The sequence below is a fragment of the Phoca vitulina genome, unplaced genomic scaffold, assembly GCF_004348235.1.
Source record: "Phoca vitulina isolate PV1807 unplaced genomic scaffold, GSC_HSeal_1.0 scaffold29, whole genome shotgun sequence".
Lineage (NCBI taxonomy): Eukaryota > Metazoa > Chordata > Mammalia > Carnivora > Phocidae > Phoca > Phoca vitulina.
In genome coordinates this window covers 24534247-24554205 of record NW_022589732.1, presented here as the reverse complement: position 1 = coordinate 24554205, position 19959 = coordinate 24534247, and the positions used below count along the sequence as shown (strand labels likewise).

The 19959-nt window shown below is 38.3% G+C and overlaps 1 protein-coding gene across 2 annotated transcripts in view; it reads left to right on the top strand.

The window, feature by feature from the left end:
• The window catches only part of WAPL (WAPL cohesin release factor), a 92303-nt gene that overhangs the window by 24908 nt on the left and 47436 nt on the right, over positions 1-19959 (top strand). The window contains exons 3-4 of one of the 2 annotated variants that reach the window (XM_032423598.1): positions 1594-2637; positions 4789-4889. In XM_032423598.1, the coding sequence (XP_032279489.1) occupies positions 1594-2637; positions 4789-4889 (1145 nt within the window). Of the gene's footprint in view, positions 1-1593; positions 2638-4770; positions 4890-19959 lie in introns of both variants that reach the window. The other variant, XM_032423597.1, reaches the window with a different exon arrangement.

Below are 19959 nucleotides of genomic sequence, written 5' to 3'. Positions count from 1 at the left end.
AGACTCTGCTACCACTGCTCTTTCCACTTGTTAGTAAAAGTAGTGGTGGTATTTTTTCTGGTTTGGTTTTAGACTTGGTTTTGCTTCTATCCCTTTTAAGGTATCAGATGTCAGAGTTAGCTTTTAATTTTTAGCTTTTCAGTATTTTAGGATTAGCGATTGGTACTTCTGAGATAATGAAAACTGTAGTTCCTTGCCTTCTGTTGGGAAAAGTCTAAGAATAAAACAGGTATTAGATGCCTTCTAAAGGTAAGTAAATATAAATCTAACAAGTTAAATTATGTTTAAACCCATTGGGTAGCATTAAAAATTGTGCATTGAATTTATATAATCATCCCTTTGCCTATACTTAATGGCTTGTTAGTTGAGATCTGTTATTGGCTTTTCTTAAACGTAAGTGCACTTTTTAAGTACTTTTATTGTTTGGCATAAACATTTTGCCAGAGTTTTTCTACCACTAAGTGCTGGGAGAATTAATCATAATACCGATTTGAATCATATTTTCATCTCTCATTTAGAAAGGTTAACAAAAAATGTTTCTGATGATAAAAATTAAAGATAGTAAAAATGAATTCCCCAAGTACAAAATGGATAGGAAGTTTGAGGTTTGCTGCTCACTGATATGCTTATGCATAAGCCACTATAGCCACTTAGGCACCAGAGCCACTGTTAAAAAAGAAAAAAAAATCTTTGAAGTTATATGGTGTTTAGGATTAGGAGAAAGATTGGAAAGTAGAAATAGCAAAAGAAACCTGACCCTGAGACAGGTTTCTTGACCTAGCTGGCATGCCTTATGGGCAGCCTTACCCCAGAGAAATACATTGCCAGAATGTTGTCATTTATTGTGTTATACTCTTTATTTTTTTTTAAGGTTTTAATTTATTTGTTTGAGAGAGAGCGTGCATAAGCAGAGGGAGAGGGAGAAGCAGACTCCCCGCTGAGCAGGGAGCTGGTGGGGAGCATGATTCTAGGACCCTGGGATCATGATCTGAGCCGAAGGCAGACGCTTAACTGACTGAGCCACCCAGGCGCTCCCTGTGTTATACTGTTTCGATTCTACTAAATAAATTTCAATTTAAGGATTTTTATTTGCAGAACCAATAATATTTCTGAGAAGATTTGGCTGAGTCATTTAATTCTGAATTGATCTAGTTGCTTAACACTGTTGAAATCTCTTGAATTAATTTTAACAATTTTTAGGGACTTGAATGACTAGGGAGAGGTTACTAAAAGTCGAGGGAGCTCTATGTTAAAAAGCCTGGGTGGCTCAGTCAATTGAGCGTCTGACTCTTGATTTCGGCTCAGGTCACGATCCTCAGAGTCATGAGATCGAGCCCAATGCAGGGTCCCGGGCTGGGTGTGGAGTGCCTGCTTAGGATTCTCTCCCTCTCCTCCCCACTTAAAAACAAAAAAGGTGGAAGGGGAAATGTCAAATATGTAAACATTCATTAATTTATTTAACATTACTGTAGTTATTTTAAGATTTTAAGATTGATTCTATATTCTTAATTAGCCAGATGTTCCTGTTATTTGTTAACTTTTACATTGATGTCACTTATCTTTTTATCCTTGACTTATTTTTAATTTTTACAGATAAAATGGAGAATTTTAGTGAAGAATATGAAAAGAATAGTCACCATATTTACAAAAATGCTGAAGATAGTACTAAGAAACCCAATGCAGAAACAACTGTAGCTTCTGGATACAAAGCTGATGAAATCAAGGAAACAAATGATACTTGGAACTCCCAACTTGGAAAAAGGTCAGAATCTCCATCAGAAATATCTCCCATTAAGGGATCTGTAAGAACTGGTTTGTATGAATGGGATAATGATTTTGAAGATATCAGATCAGAAGATTGTATTTTAAGTTTGGATAGTGATCCTCTTTTGGAGATGAAGGATGAGGATTTTAAAAACCGGTTGGAAAATATAAATGAAGTCATTGAGGAAGACATCGTGCAAAGTGTTCTTAGGCCAAGCAACTGTAGGACGTACTGTAGGGCCAATAAAGCAAAATCCTCACAAGGAGCATCAAATTTTGATAAGCTAATGGACGGCACCAGTCAGGCCTTAGCCAAAGCAAACAGTGAATCAAATAAAGATGGCCTGAATCAGGCAAAGAAAGGCAGTGTAAGTTCTGGGACCAGTTTCAGAGGGACAGTTGGACGGACTAGAGATTACACTGTTTTACATCCATCTTGCTTGTCAGTTTGTAATGTTACCATACAGGATACTATGGAACGTAGCATGGATGAGTTCACTGCATCAACCCCTGCAGATTTGGGAGAAGCTGGCCGTCTAAGAAAAAAGGCAGATATTGCGACTTCTAAGACCACTACTAGATTTCGACCTAGTAATACTAAATCTAAAAAGGATGTTAAACTTGAATTTTTTGGTTTTGAAGATCATGATGAGACAGGAGGTGATGAAGGAGGTTCTGGGAGTTCTAATTACAAAATTAAGTATTTTGGCTTTGATGATCTCAGTGAAAGTGAAGATGATGATGAAGATGACTGTCAAGTGGAAAGAAAGACAAGCAAAAAAAGAACTAAAACAGCTCCATCCCCCTCCTTACAGCCTCCTCCTGAAAGCAATGATAATTCCCAGGACAGTCAGTCTAGTGCTAATAATGCAGGTAAGACTTTAAAAAAAATTGTAAGTAAATGCTTTTCAGGTTTAAATCAATGGATACTTAGTTTCTGCCTAGATACTTAATTTTAACTTGTTATGTTCAATTTTAATAGAAGTACTGTGTAGGACCATAGATTACATTATCCAGAGGTACAGCATTTTAAATGTTAATAATTAAGTTCCACATTGTAAGGATCAGTTTATAGATTGGAGTCTTTTCATATTTGTGTTTTAATTCTGCTGTTAGCACTTGAGAATTTTAAGTGTCTGTGTGTATAGGGGTACTAGACATCTTGATGTTTCAACTTTGAAAATCTAAATGCAGTGGAGACTTAGGGTAGATTTTGGATATTTAGGACTACACTGATAATAGATGGTTTGTAATGAGGGAAAAATTAGAAAATTAAAATTGATAAAAAGCCTTTGTAGTTGGCTCAAAACTGATCAACTAACAAATGTTTAAAGCATTCTCAAGAAATCTTAAGTTTAAGTCTTAATCTTAAAAATCATCTTTTTGAGTTGATTTAATAAAATTGAAAAGGGCTAGTTAAGTATTTATTCACTCTTAACGGTGAAATTTAATTTGTCTCTTAGATTATAGGGCCAGTAATGACTAGAGGCTCTCAAGTCTCAAGTTGATAGTCTACTGTGAGAGACAAACAAAAGAAGTAGGTTAGCTTTGCTATAATTAAGTCATTACCTGACAAGGGCTTTGTGAAGTGGATTGATTGATGGGTGAGGAAGAGTAAGTGAAAGCCTCTGGGATACAGGGGCTATGTTTATATATATTTAACCAAATACATAGTTTTTCTGTATCGGTTTACTTACTAAATAAAGCTTTTGTCCTATTAAGTCATACAAGATGTCATTATGGTGAATTAGAATTCTGGTAGTATTCTTACATATAGATTCCCTTGTACACTGTAAGTCATACTTGAGACTACCGACCATTTTATTATATTTGGCCTAAAAATAGTTTTGTTAGGTTAGAGTCACTCTTCAAAACTAGAATTATATGGGAATAGTCCCTAAGGGCTCACTCCTTACTCCCCACTGCAAAAATAAATAAAATAAGGGTATTGTCAGAATTCATCTAATGCTGTCTGGAATCTCTTCTGGAGAATTGAAGTTTGCAGCAGGCTTGCTAGTCACATGAGATCTGACTGGGCAGATAGCTTTACAGTTGCTTTCTCTGGAGGATAATAAGTAATGATGCACAAAACCTGAGCTCCTGTCTCCCTGAAATTTACTTAGCTCTTACTACTAACCTTGATATCAAGTTATCTTAATCAGCAATACAAAATCTGTGGCAGAAATTTACATTTTGAGGTAACATAACTTTTTAAGCACTGAAATGTGAAATCATTAGGCTCCCTTTCAAAAAATTCTTGTTGATACCAAATAAAATTTAAAAATTAGAGACCATTTGATTGATATAGCCAAAGTTGGAATTTGGGTCTTCATATGATGTATGAAATAGCAAATATTTTTAAGGGTTGGGCTAGCAAAAAGCCTTCCTGTTTTTCTTTTTTCATTTAGGCTAGAAAAAGTACAACCATTTAGCAGTTAATCTAATTCTTCGGTTATTTTTGTATGAAGACTCACAAATCATTGAGCTACATTGTACTAGGTCATTTTCTATCTTTTGCCATGAATAGCTGTCTTTTTTTTTCCTTTTTGTTTTGTTTTTTTTAATGTGGTTTTTGTAGATGTAAGCAGACATTCTTTGAAGGCCAGCATAATTCAGTATACTTAAGTTCTAGAAAAATGTTAAAGGTGGATACCACCTGATTGTGTGTGTGTGTGTGTGTTTAAACTAGACCATTCTAATATCAGTGTCCATAGATACCCAACAGTTGTTTTACTAAAGAATTGATTTTGCCATTTACACAAAATAAAACTGAAGCACATACACAGTAACTAGGTTTCTGATTCTCTCCTAGAGTAGGGAGCAAGCAGGAGGGTGAGAATGGCAAAATGAAACTTTATACTGTTAGGAATATTTTGTCAACTGAGTGGTGCTTTTATTCCTTTTAACCTTTTCCCCCACAATATGCCACACCCCCAAATGTTCATAGGTTGTTTCGTAGATAATTTGAAGTATTAGAAAGCTAGCTAGTTTTGATTACCATTTCAGAAAACTTGGATTTTACAGAGGACTTGCCTGGTGTGCCTGAAAGTGTGAAGAAGCCCCCAAATAAACAAGGAGATAAATCAAAAGAAAACACCAGAAAGATTTTTAGTGGTCCCAAACGGGTAAGTAAAGCATTATCAGTGCTTTGTATTACTTATTTTTATTGGAGGGTGCAACTCTAACTTTTTTATTTGAAAATTGCTAACAAATTTTTCTTTTAAAGGATGTAAGTCAATTTTTTAAGCATTGTAACCATTTTTTTGAAGTGTGCAAAAATATACCTAACATAATTTTTATTATATGTACAGTTCAGTAACATTAAATACATTCACAGTATTTTGTAACCATCCCATTATCTATATCCAAAACATTTAATCATTTCCAGCAAAAACTCTGCACCCTTTGAACAATAACTCCCCCTTTGTCCTCCCAGCCCCAACTCCTGGTAAACACTGTTCTATTTGTCTCTATGAATTTGCCTGTTTTGGTTACCTCATATAAGTGGAATCATACAATACTTACCTATCTGTGTCTGGCTTATTTCACTAAGAATAATATTGTCAGGCTCCATCTGTATTGTGGCACATACCCAAAATTTCATTCCTTTTTTATGGCCGAAAAACATTACATTGTGTGTATATACTATATTTGTTGTTGTTCAGGGGTATTTTATTGATGAGAAGACCAGACTCTGCCATCCACTGGTACAACTCCTCTATTAGGTGGTATAAATATATTGAAAGTTACTGTTTGTATTAGTTTAAGCCATAAACTGGCTGACTTAAAGCATACTTATTCTGTTACAGTTCTGCATTCCAGAAATCCAAGTCAAGATGTTGGGAAGGCTGTGCTTTCTCAAAGCCTCTAGGGGGAAATCTTTTCTTGCCTCTTCCAGTTTCTGGTGGCTCCAGGTGTTCTTTGGCTTGTGCTGCATAACTTGCAGTGTCTGCCTCTGTACATGGCCTTCTTTCTCTTTCCCTTTGTCTTCTTTTAGAAGGACACTTTGTGTATATCACATTTTGTTTATTCATCATTAGGGTTGTTTTCACCTTTTGGCTATTTGAGTCCCTGCTTTCAGTACTTTTGGATATCTACTAAGAGTAGAAGTTTTGAGACATAGGGTAGGTCTTTGTTTAACTGTCAAACTCTTTTCCACCTTAACTGAACCATTTTACATTTCCACCAGCAATGCACGAGGGTTCCATTTTCTCCGTGTCCTCACCGACACTTATTTTCTGCGGTTTGTTTTGTTTCGGTTCTTGTTTTTGTTTTGTTTTTAAAGATTTCTGTATTTATTTGAGAGAGACAGTAAGCACACACGTGTGTGCGGGAAGGAGCAGAAAGAGTAAGACAAGCGGACTCCCCACTGAGCGGCGAGCCTGATGCAGGGCTCCATTCCAGGACCCTGAGATTATGACCTGAGCCAAAACTAAGAGTCAGACTCTTAACTGACTGAACCACCCAGGTGCCCTGTTTTTGTTTTTTTTAAATAGCTCCCATGCCCTGTGTGGAGCCCAACGTAGGGCTTGAACTCATGACCCTGAGATCAAGACCTCAGCTGACATTAAGTTGGAGCTTAACAAGCTGAGCCACCCAGGCGCCCGTGTTTTTTTTTTTTTTTTAATAGCTCTTCTAATGGGTATGCAATGGTATCTCATTGTGGTTTGATTTGCATTTCCCTGACTAGTGATGCCGAGCAACTTTTTCTGTACTTATTGGTCATTTGTGTATCTTTTTTAGAGAAATATCTATTCAAGTCCTTTGTGCATATTTGAGTTGAGTTGTTTATCTTTTGTTGAGTTATAGGAGTTCTTTACATATTCTAGATATTAATTTCCTATTAGATAAATAATTTGCACATAGATCCCTCATTCTGTGACTTGTCTCTTCATTCTCTTGATAGTGTGCTTTGATTCACAAGTTTTTAATGTCAGTGAAGTCCTAATTTTTTTCTTTTGTTGCCAGAAAATCCTTGCCAAGTCAGATGTCATATGGCTTTTCTCTTATGTTTTCTCCTAATGGTTTTATAGTTTTAGGTCTTACATTTAAGTCTTCCATCCATTTTGAGTTAATTTTTGTATATGGTATAAGTTAAAGGTCCAGCTTCGTATACATTATGTAAGTCATTTTAATATGGTCCAGCAGGGTATTCAGAATAATTTGCTTGACTTTACCTGTTCATTAAAAAAAACTCTTCACGAGCACTGGGGTGGCTCAGTCAGTTAAGCGGCTTCCCTCTGCTCGGGTCGTGATCCCAGGGTCCTGGGATTGAGCCCCACATCAGGCTCCTTGCTCAGCAGGGAGCCTGCTTCTCCCTCTGCCCGCCGTTCCCCCTGCTTGTTCTTGTTCTCCCCCCACAACATGTCAGATAAAAAAAGAAATCTTTAAAAAAATTACTTATATAACTTGTTATGTGTTAAATAATTTTGTTATTAAAAGGTAGTTACAGGACGCTGGGTGGCTCAGTCGGTTAAGCATCTGCCTTCAGCTCAGGTCATGATCTCAGGGTCCTGGGATCGAGCTCCACGTCGGGCTCCTTGCTCAGTGGGGAGCCTGTTTCTCCCTCTGCCTGCTGCTCCCCCTGCTTGTGCTCTCTCTCTGACAAATAAATAAATATTAAAAAAATAAATAAATGGGCGCCTGGGTGGCTCAGTTGGTTAAGCGACTGCCTTCGGCTCAGGTCATGATCCTGGAGTCTTGGGATCGAGTCCCGCATCGGACTCCCTGCTCGGCAGGGAGTCTGCTTCTCCCTCTGACCCTCCTCCCTCTCATGCTCTCTGTCTCTCATTCTCTCTCTCTCAAATAAATAAATAAAATCTAAAATAAATAAATAAATAAATAAATAAATAAATAAATAAATAAATAAAAGGTAGTTACAAGTTGTCAACACCAAAGCAGATGGAACTACTTTTAAACAGCTAAAGAATAAGCATGTCCAAGAATGAATAAGGCCAAGTCTTACAGCCTCATTTTATTTTTATTCTTTTATCTAATTGGGACTCATTTCAAAGTAATTGTGCTGTACTTTTGTACCCCCATGTGCCCACCCCTCACCAAAAAAAAAAAAAGTGCTTAATGCTAATTTCAATGAACTTAAGATTGCCCTGGGGCGAGGAGCCAGGGCCGTGTGGAATATAGGTTGTATGGACTATATAACTGTAGTCATTAGTGCTTAGGTGAGGTTTTTGGTGTATATGAAATTGCGTATGGCATATATTGATTTCCAGAGCAATAGTTACCAATTTCTTTGGTCTCAGGATCACTTTACAATCTTTAAAAATTTACTGAGAATCACAAATAGCTTATTTATTTATTTATTTAATTTTTAAGACTTTATTTATTTGACAGAGTGAGTCCACAAGCAGGGGGAGTGGGAGAGGGAGAAGCAGGCTCCCAGCTGCGCAAGGAGCCCAATGCAGGACTCAATCCCAGGACCCCGGGATCATGACCTGAGCCGAAGGCAGATACTTAACTGACTGAGCCACCCAGGCATCCCAAAAGTTTTCATTGGCAGAAAATACTTCAAGGAAAATGACTGGCAGTGATAGGCCCACTTTGTACATTTTTTGAGAAAATGTCTGCCTAAAACCCAAGTCTGTATGAGAAGCATAGTTTGTCAGTTAGTCTTTCAAGTAAAGATTGGTGTTCCAGACAAAAAGTGAGTAGTTCAGTTTGCAACTTGAGCAGTTATATATTTTTCTTTGATATAACCACTGTACTTTGTATGCAAAAGAAGTGTTTTATGCATACTTTTTTGTCACACAGAATATTAGTGCATTTGATGGTTGTAACTTAATAAGATGAGTAATTTTTACTCCTTTTCAAGGGCTTTTTCTTATATGAAAGTGGCAGTTTATTTTTTGTCTGTGAAGTATATGGCAGTAAAAAATAGGACTACTTACACAGTTTGGACCTCCCTATCTTGATTCATGCTAAGTCACCAACAGCTTTATCCATTATTTTTTTTTTAATTAATTTTTTAAAATTATTATTAAGATAAAGTGTATTATTTGTTTCCGGGTATAGGTCTGTGATTCATCAGTCTTACACAATACACAGTGCTCACCACAACACATATCCTCCCCCGTGTCCATCACCCAGCCACCCCATCCCTTCCACCCCCCTCCGCTCCAGCAACCCTCTGTTTCCTGAGATTAGTAGTCTCTTACGGTTTGTCTCCCTCTCTGGTTTCATCTTGTTTCATTTTTTCCTCTCTTCCCCTATGATCCTCTGCCTTGTTTCTCAAATTCCACATATCAGTGAGACCATATGATAATTGTCTTTCTCTGATTGACTTACTTTGCTTAGCGTAATACCCTCCAGTTCCATCCACATCGTTGCAAATGGCAAGATTTCATTTTTTTTTTTTTTGATGGCTGCAAAATATTCCATTGTATATATATATACCATATCTTTATCCATTCATCTGTCAGTGGACATCTGGGCTCTTTCCATAGTTTGGCTGTTGTGGACATTGCTGCTATAAACATTGGGATGCAGGTGTCCCTTTGGATTACTACATTTGTATCTTTGGAGCTTTATCCATTATTGATTGCTTTTGCATCATCTGTACAAATGACAACACAGTGAAAAAGGCAAATAACATCTTATTATTGTGAAATGGTTGAAAGAGTTCATGGGTCCCTAGCACACACTTTGAGAACTGCTGATTTATAGCATTCTGCTTTATTTTCTTCCCTCTCAACTTTTTATTATGAAAAGTCAAAATATATAGAAGATGTGAAAGACAAGTACGATGAATACGCATATCCCTCTACCTAGATTGATTCCCAGTTAATATTTTGATTTAATGGCATATACATGATCTCTTCCCCCTACCGTTCATATAATTTTTTTCTGTCTTATTTGAAAGTTAGTTGGTCAGTTGTAGAGTTATGGATAACATTCTTTCTTTTTTTTAATATTTTATATTTAAGCAATCTCTACACCCAGTGTGGGACTTAAACTCATGACCTCGAGATCAGGAGTCCCATGCTCCACCTACTGAGCCAGCCCGGTTCCCCAAGATAGCATACATTTCTTAAGCATACATACCCAACTGTGGTTATATGCTTATAGTACTTAAAAACATCAGCAATTCTTTGATATTATCTGATGTCTAGTCCATACTCCATTTACCCCAACTATCTCTGAATTGCCTTTTAGTGTTTTTATTTTTCTTCCAAACCATAATCATTTAGTTGTTATATCTCAAGTCTTGAACAGTCCCCTTGTCTTTTAAAAATTCTTTTGGCACTGATTTTACTTTTTTTTTTTTTTTAAAGATTTTATTTATTTATTTGACAGAGAGAGATAGTGAGAGCAGGAACACAAGCAGGGGGAGTGGGAGAGGGAGAAGCAGGCTTCCTGCCGAGCAGGGAGCCCGATGTGGGGCTCGATCCCAGGACCCTGAGACCATGACCTGAGCCGAAGGCAGACGCTTAATGACTGAGCCACCCAGGCGCCCCCGCGCTGATTTTATTTTAAAGAGCCCATGATACTTGTAGAATATTCGAGTTTTTCCTGATGATGTCCTTTAGGTAATTACTGTATTAAAGTAGTATAACGATAGGGCGCCTGGGTGGATAATTAGGTTAAGTGTCTGCCTTTGGCTCAGGTCATGATCCCAGGATATTGGGATCAAGCCCCAGTTCAGGCTACCAGCTTCTCCCTCTCGCCCTGCTTGCACTCACGAGCTCTCTCCCTCTCTCTGTCAAATAAATAAATAAAATCTTAAAAAAAAAATTAGTGTAGTGGCATAGAACACTGGAAATTAGGTCTGTAAGCTTGGTTAGGTTCAGGTTAAACATATTTTGGCAAGAATAAGTCAAAGTGATGATTGTGTCTGTTGCTTTACATTAGAAGCTACATAACACCTGGTTATTCTGCTCTTAATATTGTTTGACTACCAAGTGGAGGTTGTGATCACCAGCTCTCCAATAAGGGCATATTTTTCCTTTCATAATTCAGTAAGTAAGCTTCTCAGTGCTACTTTGGCACCATGTGAATATCCTGTTCCCTGTTACTGTTTCACTTCATCGTTTTAGCATCCATTGTTGATCTTTGCCTGCATCATTTATTACACTGACAGTTGCAGAAGGGTGAGTTTTCTAATTGCTATTTCTTCTATATTTAGTAACTGGAATTCTGTAAAGAGTTTTCTTTTGCCTTTCCCCACCACCTTGCACTCTCTCTCCCTCTCTCTCTTTCCTACAGTATAGACTCAATAATTTTTACTTTTTTTTTTTTTTGAGATTTTTATTTATTTGACAGAGAGACAGTCAAAGAGGGAACACAAGCAAGGGGGAGTGGGAGAGGGAGAAGCAGGCTTCCTGCTGAGCAAGGAGCCCGAAGTGGGGCTCGATCCCAGGACCCTGGGATCATGACCTGAGCTGAAGGCAGATGCTTAACAACTGAGCCACCCAGGCGTCCCTAATTTTTTACTTTTTAAATGTATTTATAAGACCTCCTGTGTGGCTCAGTTGGGGGTCCGATTCTTGATTTCAGTTCTGGTCATGATCTCAGGGTCATGAGATGGAGCCCTGTGTCGGGCTCCATACTGGGTGTGGAAACTGTGTGGGATTCTCTCGCTCCCTCTGCCCCTCTTCCCAACCCCTGTGCACGCGTATGCATGTTCTCGTTCTCTCTCTCTCTCTCTCTCTCTCAAAAAAAGAAATGTACAATAGATTGGGCCAGTGTGAGCTATTTCAAGGTATCTCTTGTGTCCTTTTGGTATAACTGCAGCATCTTTTTTTTCGTAAGATTTTATTTTTTTAAGTAATCTCTACACCTGGCATGAGGCTTAAACACAACCCTGAGATCAAGAGTTGCTTGCTCCACCATCTGAGCCAGCCAGGCGCCCCAACCCCATCAACTTTGAGTATTTCCCTTGCTTTCTGCACAAAAGATGACTTACCTGTTTCAGTCATGGAACCATTCATTTATGCAAGGATCCTTGGTTCTCTGGGTGGGAATAGTTTTTAGAAACCGAGATCTGCTAGGTGTGTTCGTTTCTTCTAGGCTCTTTTGTTGGACAGAGCTATGAAATGTCGAAAAATAAACTGTGCGTTCATATTGATAGTTCCATTTCAAATTTAAGATTACAGAATTTTGTACTAGTTTACTTTATCCTGTAGTACATATTACTTTTATAAAAGTGTAATACCAATATTATTATTTTAAAGATTTTATTTGTCAGAGAGATAGAGATTGAGAGCATAAGCAGGGGGAGTGGCAGGCAGAAGGAGAAGCCAGCTCCCCGCTGAGCAAGGAGCCCAGTGTGGGACTGGATCCCAGGACCCTGGGATCATGACCTGAGCTGAAGGCAGACCCTTTATTTTTTTTAAACTTTTTTTTTTTTTAATTTATTTATTTGAGAGAGTATGAGCAGGGGGAGCAGTAGAGGGAGAGGGAGAAGAAAGCTCCCCGCTGAGCAGGGAGCCGGATGTGGGGGCTCGATCCCAGGACCCTGAGATCATGACCCGAGCCGAAGGCAGACGCCCAACCGACTGAGCCACTCAGGTGTCCCCATACCAATATTATTATGGACAATAAGTACACTGAGTGAAGTTTAAGATTTTTCCAGTTCTTTTTGTCTTTAGATTATTTCATTGAGGATGAAGTCATAGTAATGTGTTCACAAATTTTTAAGTAATTTTATCTTATATGCTTATGTTAATTGATATTCATTTACATCCATTTGTATTCATTTGTGTTCAGTTTTTTTAACTTAGTTTTAAACTTAATATTGGAGTCATTTCTTTGCTACTAATGTGGTTTAGAAGGCAGCAGTGTATAGGTACTTGACCCGATTATGAAGCAATCTCTCTGGCCTAAAGTAAATCAGGTCATATAACTTAGTAGGCAGACCTATTTACTGTTGATGGATAATGTCTGAGAAAAATTAAGAAAATGATTGCTAATTTATAAAACCAAAAGAGCTGTGAAATTGAACTTATTTGAAAAATGTAATATGGGTAAAGCCCTGCCTTAAAACAATAGTCCTAAATAATATTTTATTCCCTGAAGAGGTTGAACTTCAGTGTTTTAATTTCCTTTTTAACCTCCTACTGAAATATTTGCCAAAACCCTTTTTATTTTAAGTGGGATTGTGTCAGAATTTCTTTACATATCTTATTAATATTTAGGTGGGTTGGTAATTTTCAAAAATGAAACTTTGATCAAGTGTTACTGTACTTCAATAAAAATAATAAAAAATGCTTTAGATCTCATGGAAGATATGTACCCTTATAAAAATATCTAGGTAAAGAATTTAGAAACCTACCTCAGGACGAGAGCAATAAGAACTTAAGCAGCATAAAATAGCTCATAGGAAATAGGTCAACCATTTGCCTTCAAGACAAAGACTACTTCAGAGTTGTTAAAAAGGAGAATGCCATTGAGAAACAGAAAAAGAAATTTTACCTATTGAGTTTTGATGAGTGTAATGGAATAGAGGAAATAAATCAAAATTTTAAGCATTTAAGTGGTATGTATAAATTAATATAATGGAAATGATGTTTTATATATAAGAAATTAGGATTTGTGTTATCTGTGTAAAAAAAGTAGATAACCTCAATTCTCAAAGGAATTTTTATGTAGGTTACCCCCAAATCTCCAGAGAAAAAAGAAGGGGGGGTAAGTAGGTGGGTGTAGGAAATGTTCTCAGCAGTTGTTCCAGTTCTCCATTATAATAGAAACACCCTCATGTAAGCTGATAGGTCAGTGGGAGTATCTGGGTCTTCTCTAATCTGATTAGATTTAAAGACACTAATGACCTCATTTCCGCGTGGTGAAGAGATAGCCCATGGCTTGTGGTGGCAAGAGTTTCCCTCCCTACCTGTTAGACTTTCTTAGCCCCAATACTGTAGTTATTTTGGACTGAATAAATCTTTATTGTGGGGTTGGCCCTAGTAAATTGGAGGATATTTAGCAACACATGTGGCCTCTACCCATTAGATGCTAGTAGAACCTGCCCTCCGCCTCCCCGAAAACAAACAAACAAACAAAACAAAAAACCCACCACCAGTTGCTTCAACCAAAAATGTCTGCAGACGTTGTCAGATGTCTTGTGGGGGTCAAAGTGGACTTCCTCCCATTGGTGTGTGTGTGTCTTGAGAATAAGTTGCAGATTTGATGCCCGTTACTCCTAAATATCTTAGTCTGTACTTTCTAAACAGAAGAGCACTCTACTCTGTAGCTGCAGCATTCCCATCAAAACCAGGAAATTGGTTTGACATTGATAAAGTAATACAGTCTAGGCCCCAGATCCCATTCAGATTTTACCAGTTGCCTCAATAATGGCTTTATGGCATAACAAATACCCTCCTCCCTCCCAAAGAGCCCATGATCGAGTCCAGAATCACATGTTGTTTTTAGTTGTGACAAGTCTCTATTCTCCTTCGATCTGGAACATCTCTGTCTTTCCTGGTCTTTCCATGGCTTTGACATCTTTGCAGAGTTAGGATCTACCGTTTTGTAGTTGTCTCTCAATATGTGTTGTGATTTAGATTATATGTGTTTGGTGGAAATACCACAGAAGAGATGCTATGTTCTCATTGCATAATATCAGGTGGCACACAGTTGCCACTTTGTACCATTACTGTTGATGTTAACTGATCCCTTGGTGTCTGTCAATTTCCTCAGCTCTCCTCATCAAAGTTTCACCCACTAGTTTTAACATTCATTCTTGCCCAAATCAGTTTTTTACTATGATGGTTGTTGAATGTTTTTTCCTAATTATATCATTCCTTCTACAGTTATTAGCAGTTGGCCTTCTACTTTAAGGTAGATCTTTTTCTCTAAGACTGTGTGTATTTATGTATTTATATATTCATTTCTTTATGTCAGTATGAACATGGATTCCTGTTTTATTCAATTGTTTGTTACTGTTATTTAAATGATAATACTATCGTTCTTTCAATGCCCGGATTTTTAGGTTTGGCATTTGGATGTTTCTTCAAACTGCCTTTTGATGGGTCCAATTCTTGGATTTCTTTACTTAATGACATACTGAAATGTTCAGTACTCATCATATACCTTCTTAGCCCTGGAATCAACCATTTATCTAAGGACCCCTGTTTTCTTTTAGTGGAAAATGGTATTCAGAAATAAAGGTCTGGGGGCGCCTGGGTGGCTCAGTCGTTAAGCATCTGCCTTTGGCTCAGGTCATGATCCCAGGGTCCTGGGATCGAGCCCTGCAACGGGCTTCCTGCTCAGCCAGGAGCCTGCTTCTCCTCTCCTGGTGCTTGTGTTCCCTCTCTAGCTGTCTCTCTGTGTCAAATAAATAAATAAAATCTTAAAAAAAAAAAAAAAGAGAAAGGTCTGGTAGGGGTGCCTGGGTGGCTCAGTTGGTTAGGCATCCAACTTTTTTTTTTTAGGCATCCGACTCTTTTTTTTTAAATTTTTTTATTGTTATGTTAATCCCCATACATTACATCATTAGTTTTAGATGTAGTGTTCCATGATTCATTGTTTGTGCATAACACCCAGTGCTCCATGCAGAACGTGCCCTCCTCAATACCCATCACCAGACTAACCCATCCTCCCACCCCCCTCCCCTCTAGAACCCTCAGTTTGTTTTTCAGAGTCCATCGTCTCTCATGGTTCGTCTACCCCTCCCGATTTCCCCCCCTTCATTCTTCCCCTCCTGCTATCTTCTTTTTTTTTTTCCTTAACATATATTGCATTATTTGTTTCAGAGGTACAGATCTGAGATTCAACAGTCTTGCACAATTCACAGCGCTTACCAGAGCACATACCCTCCCCAGTGTCTTATCACCCAGTCACCCCATCCCTCCCACCCCACCCCCCACTCCAGCAACCTTCAGTTTGTTTCCTGAGATTAAGAATTCCTCATATCAGTGAGGTCATATGATACATGTCTTTCTCTGTTTGACTTATTTCGCTCAGCATAATACCCTCCAGTTCCATCCACGTCATTGCAAATGGCAAGATCTCATTCCTTTTGATGGCTGCATAATATTCCATTGTATATATATACCACATCTTCTTTATCCATTCATCTGTCGACGGACATCTTGGCTCTTTCCACAGTTTGGCTGTTGTGGACATTGCTGCTATAAACATTGGGGTGCACATACCCTTTCGGATCCCTACTTTTGTATCTTTGGGGTAAGTACCCAGTAGTGCAATTGCTGGATCGTATGGTAGCTCTATTTTCAACTTTTTGAGGAACCTCCATACTGTTTTCCAGAGTGGCTGCACCAGCTTGCATTCCCACCAACAATGTAGGAGGGTTCCCCTTTCTCCGCATCCCCGCCAACATCTGTCATTTCCTGACTTGTTAATTTTAGCCATTCTGACTGGTGTGAGGTGGTATCTCATTGAGGTTTTGATTTGGATTTCCCTGATGCCGAGTGATATTGAGCACTTTTTCATGTGTCTGTAGGCCATTTAGATGTCTTCTTTGGAAAAATGTCTGTTCATGTCTTCTGCCCATTTCTTGATTGGATTCTTTGTTCTTTGGGTGTTGAGTTTGATAAGTTCTTTATAGATTTTGGATACTAGCCCTTTATCTGATATGTCATTTGCAAATATCTTCTCCCATTCTGTCGGTTGTCTTTTGGTTTTGTTGACTATTTCCTTTGCTTTGCAAAAGCTTTTTATCTTGATGAAGTCCCAATAGTTCATTTTTGCCCTTGCTTCCCTTGCCTTTGGCTATTGTTTCTAGGAAGAAGTTGCTGCGGCTGAGGTCGAAGAGGTTGCTGCCTGTGTTCTCCTTTAGGATTTTGTTGGACTCCTGTCTCACACTGAGGTCTTTCAACCATTTTGAGTCTATTTTTGTGTGTGGTGTAAGGAAATGGTCCAGTTTCATTCTTCTGCATGTGGCTGTCCAATTTTCCCAACACCATTTGTTGAAGAGACTGTCTTTTTTCCATTGGACATTCTTTCCTGCTTTGTCAAAGATTAGTTGACCATAGAGTTGAGGATCCATTTCTGGGCTCTCTTTTCTGTTCCATTGATCTATGTGTCTGTTTTTGTGCCAGTACCATACTGTCTTGATGACGACAGCTTTGTAATAGAGCTGGAAGTCCGGAATTGTGATGCCGCCAGCTTTGCTTTTCTTTTTCAACATTCCTCTGGCTATTCGGGGTCTTTTCTGGTTCCATACAAATTTTAGGATTATTTGTTCCATTTCTTTGAAAAAAGTGGATGGTATTTTGATGGGGATTGCATTGAATGTGTAGGTTGCTCTAGGTAGCATTGGCATCTTCACAATATTTGTTCTTCCAATCCATGAGCATGGAACATTTTTCCATTTCTTTGTGTCTTCCTCAATTTCTTTCATGAGTATTTTATAGTTTTCTGAGTACAGATCCTTTGCCTCTTTGGTTAGATTTATGCCTAGGTATCTTATGGTTTTGGGTGCAATTATAAATGGGATCGACTCCTTAATTTCTCTTTCTTCTGTCTTGTTGTTGGTGTATAGGAATGCCACTGACTTCTGTGCATTGATTTTATATCCTGCCACTTTACTGAATTCCTGTATGAGTTCTAGCAGTTTTGGGGTGGAGTCTTTTGGGTTTTCCACATAAAGTATCATATCATCTGCAAAGAGTGAGAGTTTGACTTCTTCTTTGCCGATTTGGATAGGCATCCGACTCTTAATCTTAGCTCAGGTCTTGATCCTAGGGTCCTGAGTTTGAGCCCCACGTTGGGCATAGAGATGACTTGAATAAATAAAACTTTAAAAAATTTAAAAGCAAAGAAATGAAGGTCTGATGATGAGGTATGGTCCTTTATTCTGCATTGTCATTGCTTCTAGGCCTTGAGTTCACAGAGCTAGGAAGCATGTAAATATATGCATCTGTCTCTCTCACACACACCCTTATTTTGTATCTATATTTAGAACCATGAATTCACACTGATACCTCTAATTCAAGTTCAACACCATGTTTTATTCTAGCCTTTCCACATTTTCACTTTGCTGACAACGAGAGATCTGGTTTCCATTATCCTCAACATATTTATGTAGTTTTTCAATCCTCATGTATATAACCAGTTTACTGACCACGCAGGCCATGTCCTCAGTTCTAGTGCAACTAGCCAAGAGGTCCCTCTTGCCTCTCCCAATCTCTCCATGTTAGAAAATACTAACTTTTTTAAGCATGCTGCTCTAATAATCTTCCCCAGTGTGTAACCAGGGATACAGAAAAGGGTTGTTCATAACAGGATTGGGGATTGGCTAGGGGAACACACGTGGCAGAACGATGAGAAGGGTGAAAAAAACTTCTGGTAAGAATGTAGTTGAGGGCATCTTGGGTGGCTCAGTTGGTTAAGCATCCTGACTCTTGATTTTGGCTCTGGTCATCATCTCAGGGTCATGAGGTGGAGCTCCACGTTGGGCTGTACGCTCAGCCGAGAGTCTGCTTCTCCCTCTCCCTCTGCTGTTCCCCCTGCACTTTCTCTCTCACTCTCTCTCAAATAAATAAAATCTTTTTTTAAAAAAAATCTAATTGAAAGGATTAGAAAAGTTGTAACTTGCTAGGGAGAAAATTAGAGTTTGAGGGATTAGGTTGGAACATATCTGTATTTAAGTGCCTGTTTCTCTATATGGTTTTATTGGTCATTTGGCAATTTTGATGCCTTTCTCTTTTCTTTTCTTTTCTTTTAAATTTTGATGCCTTTTTAAAAAATGCCATCCTAGTGTACCTCTGTGGCTCAGTTCGTGTTAAGCATCTGCTTTCAGCTTGCGTCATGATCCCAGGGTCCTGGGATTGAGTCCCGCATCGGGCTCCCTGCTCCACAGAGTGACTGCTTCTCCGTCTGTCCCTCCTCCCACTCGTTCTCTCAGTCTTTCTCTCTCTCTCTCAAATAAATAAAGTCTTTTAAAAAAAAAAAAAAGTAAAAAGTGCCATCCTATTTTTGATAGCTAGGTATCGTTTCCCTGCATTGTTATTTGTTGTTGTCATATATGTGCTGATGGACTTAGATCCATCTATTTTTTGCCTTCCCTGCTTTTTGTTTGATTTCTAGCTTTCCATTTAGCTGCTGCCTTTCTGCTCTTTCTTAATGTATTATCTATGTAATCATCTTAACTAACCTTCAGTGCTTGGAGGGTTATATCTTACCTGGGACTTTGGCCATCTTATTTTGCTGGTTAAGACTGCTGCTGGGTCACTGATGAAGCTAACCATATTTGTCAATCTCTGTTTCAATTCTCAAATACTTACATCTTCATTTTTATCATTTTCCTGTAGTTTAGTGTTGGGCCCATCTGGCACTATCTTTTGTCTGACTCTCAAAGGAAATTCTGGACTTTATTTTTTTTCTTCTTTTCTGTCATTCAGTAGGACACTGGCTAGTGGGCTCCTGGGTAATCGAATTAAAATTTGATTATCAGTGTAAATGATGGCTATATATTAGTTGTAATTTATTAAGATTACATAAAGCTGCAGTTTTAAAGTATAACTTTATAGTTTTATAAACTTTTTTTGTTTCATAAAATGAATTATATGGGTTGTCAACTTAAAAACAATCTTAAAATTGAAAAGATTTTAAAGGACAAGTAATCCCACCTCCTACCCAAGAGCAGATGTTCCTTCACAGTATCCTTCCTTAGCAGTTAACTCATTCTCATGAAGTAGCTTATTTTTTCATCAAATTGTTTTACCCATGATTACCTTTGTTCTGTGTCTGGGTATTCACTGACCATCCTGGGATCCAGTTATCAAGATGGCAGTGTGAAATTTACTCTATCTCTAGGACTAGAAACCTGAGATAAAGATGGATATGAAGCCTGAAAAAAAAAAAAAAAGAGGGAGAGACTCTAGCCATTGGTTTGCTATTGAGGGAAACTGCCCAAAGTGTACCAGTAAAAAGCCACAGCTACCCATTTATAGCTCCTCGGTTGCTGATCCAAAGAGTTGTTGAAGCTGAGCATGTCTGGCTGAGCCAGGGTTTGGAAGAGGCTCAGTTTTAGTTGGCTTTTCTTTGTGATTTTTTGTTTTTTTTAAGATTTTATTTATTTGTCAGAGAGAGCACAAGCAAGGGGAGTGGGAGAGGGAGAAGCAGGCTCCTCGCTGAGCAAGGAGCCCGATGCGGGCGGGACTCAATCCCAAGACCCTGGGATCATGACCTGAGCCGAAGGCAGATGCTTAACTGACTGAACCATCCAGGCATCCCTGTTTTTATGCAACATGAACTACTTGGTTTTCACTGTGCTAGGTG